This window comes from Pundamilia nyererei, unplaced genomic scaffold (genome assembly GCF_000239375.1).
Source record: "Pundamilia nyererei isolate P.nyererei 1_Seehausen unplaced genomic scaffold, PunNye1.0 scaffold00162, whole genome shotgun sequence".
Taxonomy (NCBI): Eukaryota; Metazoa; Chordata; class Actinopteri; order Cichliformes; family Cichlidae; genus Pundamilia; species Pundamilia nyererei.
The window spans coordinates 1,393,985-1,401,960 of NW_005187563.1; the positions used below are offsets into that span (position 1 = coordinate 1,393,985).

The window sequence follows — 7,976 nt, forward strand, 5'->3', positions numbered from 1 at the left end:
GTGCAGAGCAGGAGTGAAGGGCAGAGGTGGGGACGGGGTAGCGCCCGGCTGGGAGGTGACGGGCGAGGACATTTTAGTCACAGCGGGGCAGGGACGGTTAGACGGAGCCTCGTCGGCCTCGCCGCTGGGGTCTGACTGACAAATTAGAGAGCGGGAGGTTGAAGGTCAGCTCCGTGGGGGGGCTGTAGTCTGGAAAGAAGGATAAAGGGCAGTGACAGGAGCGAGGAAAATCCCACCCCAAATGTATAATTGCTGTTTTGATGCTCCCTCAATGTTTGTTCCTGTTTATCTTATTTCTACTTCACAAGCTACTCTGTTTTCTTTTTTCTGGTGCTTTATTTTGCCAAACCAGTTTGGATAAACACAAGATGAACGTCTACACATCACAGATAATTGAAGTTACTTGAGTTTGAGGCTTCTGTCCATTTAAAGCAGCTGAAGTGACTTTAGTCAGTGTTTTCATGTGTGTGCATGAAGCAGTTGATTTAAATAATCAAAGCCCATCAAGCTCAGAGGGAATTTATCTTCTCTTTTAGCTTATTTTGCAGCACTTTTTTGTACTGCTCACTCTCTCCAGTCTGATCATACTCAGGGATCGTGCTCAAGGGATTTTAAATAAGGACTGCAGAATTGCCCCACTGCACTGTGGCTTCAGAAACAAATCAGTCAATCACCTCTTTTTATAACACATAGTGTTATCATTTAGATACTTAATTACTGTTAAATAACCAAATTAACCTGATGTAAAGTAGATGAGCCAGAGCTCTTGCGCTGGAATTTCTGCATATTTAGCGTTATTCCTCAGTTTTCTTTTCTTTTATTGGACATGGATATTTCTATTTCAAAGGTTTGGTTTGGCACATGCAGGTTTGTGTCATAATTTAGCAAAATTAGTAGAAGTTTGACTTCCCCACAATTAAATTTGCAATAAAGTTCCTAATTTGAGTCACCATTTCTCCAGCCGATGACCATGGTGTGCGGCATGTCAAAGTCATCTTTGGAGGCTCATTATCAAACATATTTCAAGAGTCCTAACATGAAATGCCATATAAAGCCTCTGGAGCAAGTCAAGAGCTCCTCGGTTGCAAATAAAAACATAGACCCGATCTCCGTCACAGACGCTGGAGTGATCCTTAAAGCATGAAAAGGGCTCTAATTGCATTTATCTAAAGTCAGACCGCTGTGGAATACTAATATGGCTGTGAGGGTCCCAAAGTTGGGGCTTAGCTTTAGTGCAAAGAAAAGACTGAATCCCATTTCCTTCCCAATTCCTCCCCCGCTCACTATGGGAACCGCAGGGCCTCTCGGGCAGGATTTCCCAGCAGAAAAAGACTTTACTGTATTTGTTTATTTGCCCCAGACAGTTTGCCTTGCTGTGTACGAACGTCTCTTCCCCCATCCCCTCGCTCGCGGCGTCTTCTCCTGCAGAGTGCTCTTGGCAGCCCACAGCCACATGCCTTTCATTGACACACACCATCCTGTCATAAAAATGCCAGCCGGCTCAATAAGGAGAATGTTTGTTCGCAGCGTTTTGGAATTCCCGTCTTGCCTTTCCTCCAGTTGAACCCCAGAGACCTTGAGAGGAAGTTGGAGAATGACTGGAGTCAAATAAAGAGCTGCAAAGGGCTGAAAAGCTGGCAGAATAAGGATCATCATCACTGACTGATGGGGGTTCAGTGGAAAAGGGTTAAAGAGGGCAAAAGCCAGCAGTTTGAGATTTGAGGTTTTTATAGCTGACTGTATTATTTTCATACTTCTTATTGTTTTTCGTCATTAAAAGATCAGGCGTTGGAGGGCCAGACTGCATTTACTGTCAGCTGCAAGTTCTTGTAGCTTTGGAAATGCCTCAACTTTCCCTCTTCTGGTCAAATTCCAAATGTTTCTGATCCATATATTTGTGAGTCTCAGAAAGTTGACTCTGTTCACCAGCACGTTGTGTTTTGAGCAGGAGAAGCGTTTCGTCACTCAACCAAGTGACTTCTTCAGTCTCAGCTGACTGCAGGTTTCCCCGACCTTATAAACAGTGCATCTGCATAATGACTGAAGCTAGCACCTACTGCCTAACAGTTAATTTTGTGGGATTTCCTTATCTGGGTGATTGAGCATGCATCAAGGCAAGTCTCTAGATTAAGCTTTACTCGCAACTCATCAGATATGAATGCTTCTAAGCAAATGGAAATCCTATAAAGGAAGAGCTGTACAGGCCTGATTGCATGTTAAGAGACTTGATCTGAAATGTAGCGTGCAGCCTAACCCCAACCCCACTGGGGTTCATCAGTGACCTGGCAGATGTTATAAGGTGGAGGATCTTTTTGTGTCTCACTAAAAGGCACAGAGTAACTTTTAAGCCTCAATTTTCAGCATGCATTGTTATTTTCTGTGCAGATTTTCTTTTCCCAGACCTACCTGAGCATCTTTGGTGCACAAACTGACACTAAAACACAAACAGAAACCAGTGATTTATGTCACTGCCACCACTTCTGCTTCCTAATGCTGTCTTCATCGCCCTTTTATGGCGCTGATTACCTCTCTGAAACCGTGCTCTGTACCGAAGCTGAGAGACGCCTGATGTTGACAGAATCTCAGTATTTGGCGCCGTGGAGTTAGCAGTGAACACACTGAAGGCTTTTCAGGCCTTGGGGTGATTTTACGGTTTACCATCCAAAGGTTTATTGAACTCTTTTCTCCATAAAGACGACATCTGATGACCTCCTCTGCACCCTTGGCACTTCAGTATAGGTATAAAAACGTAGTTTGACGACCATTCGAGTAGATTCTGGGTTTTTTCCAGAGTTCAGGTGAGTTCAGAAAAGAGCTTTAAAAACCTTCTAAAATGATTTCATTGCTTGTTATTTTTCACCCATCTGACATCCATCTTTGGATCTCTAAGGTTATCTTGATCTTGAGAGCTGGGAGAGCGCAGCGTAGATGTTCAACAGGCTTCAGGATGTACCTTGTAAGCATTTTGTCCTCCTAGGTGGTCATTTTATGCTAAATTCAGAGGGCTCCATGCCTGCTACTTCCCCTTCCCACTTCCAGGTATTGCTCACTACAAGGCTTCATTACTACATGCTGCACACCAACACATTGTGTTCAACATAAACACAATGTGACTCCAATTTACAGCTTTGTTGGCACACATCCAGTGTTTGGTTGTCTCTCGCAGCAAAATCAGGAAGTATGTGTGTAAACTGCTGTTGGAAATGCAGATTTACAATCACAGAGTAGTGAGGTGTGTGTGTGTTTGTGTGTTATCGGTGTGCGTGTGTGTGAGGATAAACACATTTAACACTCACACAATGTGACGCGTAGGCTGGGAAAACACTGGAAACCTTTCTGTGGCGCGGTGACGTCCTCGCCACGGCAGCTGTCAGTTTAAAGCAGCCACACACACACAGACACACACACACCGCCTGAGGTCAGACTGACACGCTGGACGTGCCGCATTGAAGCGTTTCCTTCTGACTGGTTTGAAGAGTGTGTGTTGAAAAGGGTGTGTGCGTTCTCCACGTCAGCTCTTGGCACACTCCGAGGGAGCCGGAATAACACACAGCACGTCTGTGATGACAGGATAATCGGATGTGTGTGCGCCTCAGGGCTGAGTTTAGCTAGCAGCAGCGACAGTTACAACACCTAAGAAAACTTACAGGAGGCCCATTACTGCCGTGGTTTTCAAGGAACTCCTGCATAAAATGAAGTGTAGCAAAAATCACATATTCTGATTGTCGAGGGTTAGAATAAGTTTATCTCGAGTGTCCTCCCAAAACGGTCCTTCTACCAAATCGGTTTGAAGTAGAGGCCCTCTACTTCAAACTGTTCCCTGCATCATGTGTTACATTACTAAAGTAAAGAGACAGGGAAAAGGAAATAAAAGAGATCACAGGGATCAAAAAACCACCCTCATCAACCTCCATCACCCCCAGAGGGGAAGCAAGGAGAGGGGAGTTAAAGAGCTGCTAGATACTGTTAGGTTGGGTTAGTAAAAATGGCTGGGTCAGGGGTTCTGGTTGTGGTCATCCCAAGAGGGTTACATAAAGCAAAATAGCTCATTAGAACAGAATATAATAAAACAGCATTGCTTCATGAGGTAAAAATGACTCAAAATAAGCAAAAATCTAAATGAAGTACTATAAAAACTGAGTTTAGTACCATCAAGTGGCTCTATGAAGAAAAACAGGACATCTAATATACATACTAAACAACACAATTTAAACAAAAGTGGTTCAGAAATATCTTTTGAAAACCAGGATTGCAAATGTATTTAAATGAAGTGCAAAATATAACCTGATCTCTTTTAATGTGGCTTTTTTGTCTTTTGCTGAATTTATCCTAAAATAATAGCAGTGTATATATTAATATCCAGCAAACCTTTATTCTAAGTTGCTGTTGCTGAACTTGCTTATGCTCAACGCCCAATCATCTTCTCTCCTCTCTCCTCCCCTCCCCTCTTTTGTTGTCTCTCCAGCGTCTGATACCGAGCAGGATGCAGCGGTGAAACTTGACCAGGAGCGGGCTGAGATAGTCGCCAAATATGACAAGGTACGGCGAACGCTTCCTTCCGTCAGTGTGAAAGCACACAGAAGCTTTGGTGAAGCGGAAAACCCACAGCAATTACTTTTTTTCTTCTCCCTCCTGTGGTCATCCGAAGCCAAATTCCAGCCACTCAGTCATGCTGAGACTCCACCAAACTTCATAACGCTGTGGTGAAATCCCTCCATAAATCACTGCCTTATTGCCCGTGAAACACAATAATAACAGCGTGCCGTGTGCACAATGTGCCGCCGTGTGATTTAATCATTTTCATAAATTTCGAAAGGCTGTGATTACTGCGCAAGAGCCACATTTCAGATGCAGCATTCTCAGTGAAAATTAACATGCAAATTATACATCTAAAAGCCACCGTTGTCTTTCCAGTGTGTGTGTGTTCAGTGGGCCGTGCGTTATCTGTGTTAGAGGGGCAGAGAACGACAAAAATCCCTCCTGCAGGCCTGAAGGTTTAATAGAAAGGGGAGGAAGCGGATTCGAGTGGTTACTCATTAGACTAAATGAGTGGGTTAATGTGATGTCATGGGCATGGAATGATTTTATTGACTGGGATCCAGAGGTGGCAGTTCCTTCATCCCAAAGCACTTGAATCAGGGGCGTCAAACACGAGATCCACCAATGAATCCCGTGTGGTCCACTGGGTAGCTTTGCAAAGTGGGAAAAATGAATTAAATTTAGTAAATAAATTTAATTTGTTAAATAAAGTGCACAGAAACCCACCGCAGGGATGCCAGCATCACTACACAGGAGTGAAAATGTCTGCAGATGTGCACTTTTTCCAGATCTGAAGTAGTTTGGATCATAAAGTTGCTGGTATCTTGATCTGTTGTGATCCATAAATTGTAATGTGCAGTGACTGAAGGGTGAATATGGCAAATTAGGCACTGCTGGAAAAAGTACTTACTTTGATTTCTTGTCCAGCCCACTACAGATCAAACCAGGCCGAATGGGGCTCTTGAAACTGAAGAGTTTGACAGCATACGGTGCTGTGCAAAACCCTCAGTTTCTTTATATGTTGCACCCAAGTAGTAAGACTTTTTAGTAGTTAGTTTTCAAAGCGGTCTTGAGCAAAGTTTTTCTTTGGACATTGGCTGCTTTTTCACTCATTTTCACTCCAGTTCTTTTTTGTTTAATCAACTAAACACTGACCTATGAATCATTCAAGCATTAAAAAGGCATCTAACCAAAGGGATGAACCAGTGTTCTGTCTGTTCATGACAAACTTTGCAAAGAACCCATTTTAAATTGTGTCTTTAGGCACTTTGCTACTAGCAGCCTGTCACCAAAACAGATAATTTCTTCTTAAATTTAGGCTATAAAACATGCCAAAGACTGGATTAAACACAGGAATAACAAAGTTCTTTGGGAATAAAGTAGTTCCCAAAGAATTATTAGCTGAAAACCTGACATGTCTGTGTTTGGTGTGCAGTGTGTCCTTAAAGAATTTCAGAAACAGGACAAGTGGATTACAAATGATCGTATGATTATGAATGGCCTCATTTTTCAGCATGACTCCAAACACGCCGCCAATGCAGGAAGAGCAAACCTGGAACATATCAGTCATCAGTGTGTTGTGTCTCCCTGTGTGTTTATACACATTTGAATAAATCACTGCACTAATTTCCCATTTTTCTAACAAAATATGAAGAAGGCGGGATTTCTGAAAGCTTTTTAACAGTGTTATGTCTTTATGAAACCAGCCTTTGCTTGTTTAGAGCTGCATGGGTCGAGTCTAAACCCAAGCATCACAATTTGAATTATGTCAAAGTCACTCAGTCACCCTCAGCTTCCAACACATGAAGTTAAGGAACAGACTGTTCACTTCCTGCCTGTTATATCCAACACTTCTGACAGGTACGTCACCTAAGTCATGTCACCTGTCAGTGGGTTCTCTGTCCTTTCCCCTCATAAAAAAGCCCACTGAAAGCTCCGATATGTCCCCATGCTGCTTGTTTTTTCACAGAGACTTAAAAAAAAAACATGCGCTGCAGCATATTATCTAACAATGTCCAGAAACATGTCAGACTTTTATGAATCAGTATGAAGTATGTTAAATATCGCTGAAGAAATGTTGCTTTTACTCAAAATCCTCAGTTTTCTTGTGGTTGGACTGTATGTACGCGCTCCCGTCCTGAGTGACGCCTCTGCTACCAAGCACGGCGCTATCAGTTGGACCAGCCCACCATGCTCGGATTGTAAATTAGCCTTTTTAATTTAGTCCAGCAGGCTGCATAATAAGGCTGCCTCATTAAGAGTGAAGAGACCATGGAGAGCGGAGATGATGGAGGTGTGTGTGCGTGTGTGCGTGTGTGTGTGTGTGTGTGCGCGTGCGTGTGTGCGTGCGTGTGCGTGCGTGCGTGCGTGTGTGTGTGTGTGTGGCAGAATGAGGCACAATCGGAGCTAAATCAGTTTCATTGTCACTGTTGGGGATGGGAGGAGTTTAATAGATTCTGTTATCACGGTGGCCACAAACACTTGTCGTCTCACGTCACCTGGTGTAAATTTGTGGTTATTAAATATGACTTTTGTCTTTGTGGAATGTGCAGAAGTGACTGATTTTGTTTCCAAATGACACATCTGCTCAGGCCTGACTGCTGCTGCTGATTGCAGAAGGATGGAGCCTATTTTTTATGTTGGGTGGCTGCATAACTCGGTTTTTTCCCCCAGGTCTCTCATAAGTTTTCTTCACTCACCACATTTCAGTTTTGTTCAAGAAAAATCTGTGTGACCCTCAAGCTTCACTAATAATTTTGGGTGTTAGCCAAGAACAAGATTGTGGGCGAGGGGGTCGGATTTGGAATGGACTTAGAGCTGGATTGGTCTCGAGAAGAGCCAGCTGAGGTGTTTTGGGCATGTCCCATTGGGAGGATGCTGCAGGGCACACTGGGGAGAGGGTGGATGGATGGATAATTGGCGTTAAAGTCCTTCCCTGGTTTGATATTTATGAAATCAGTGCCCAACAATCCAATCAGCCAAACGCTAATAAAATGTCTTAAAATGTATTTATTTTTTCCGTAAATATATAGGTTTATATGACAGAAAAAATCTCAATATTTCCTTTTTTTTTAATTTAACAGTTGTGTTCTCTGGAGCATGAATTTTATTCAAACAGTTTGAGAAAGTAAGTCAAGTTCTCACAAGGAGATATAAATGAGACGGTGAAGGTGTCTCAGAACAGGCAGGCAGCTGAACGGTCAGAGGTGAAATGACGAGCCTGATTTAATTTCACCCTGAAACTGACACAGAAATGATGATGATGTAGAGTTTGCGACTCTGTGGATACTCACAGAGCGAGGGGGGAGAACGACACACAGAGATCTTCTGATTCCCCTGAGGCGCTCCTCAATGTTTGACTTATCTATTTCAAGGGTGAGTTTCTGTTTGTGCTGAGGGAGCGGTGCAAAAACTGGGTGGGAGCAGAGGGAGGAGAC

The 7,976-nt window shown here is 43.3% G+C and overlaps 1 protein-coding gene across 5 annotated transcripts in view; it reads left to right on the forward strand.

Annotated features, from left to right (window-relative positions):
• Positions 1–7,976, forward strand: part of usp6nl (USP6 N-terminal like) — a 94,686-nt gene that overhangs the window by 58,030 nt on the left and 28,680 nt on the right. For 4 of the 5 annotated variants that reach the window (XM_005745682.1, XM_005745681.1, XM_005745678.2 and 1 more), the window contains one exon: positions 4,466–4,539. In XM_005745682.1, the coding sequence (XP_005745739.1) occupies positions 4,466–4,539 (74 nt within the window). Of the gene's footprint in view, positions 1–2,913; positions 2,957–4,465; positions 4,540–7,976 lie in introns of those variants that run through there. The other variant, XM_005745680.2, reaches the window with a different exon arrangement.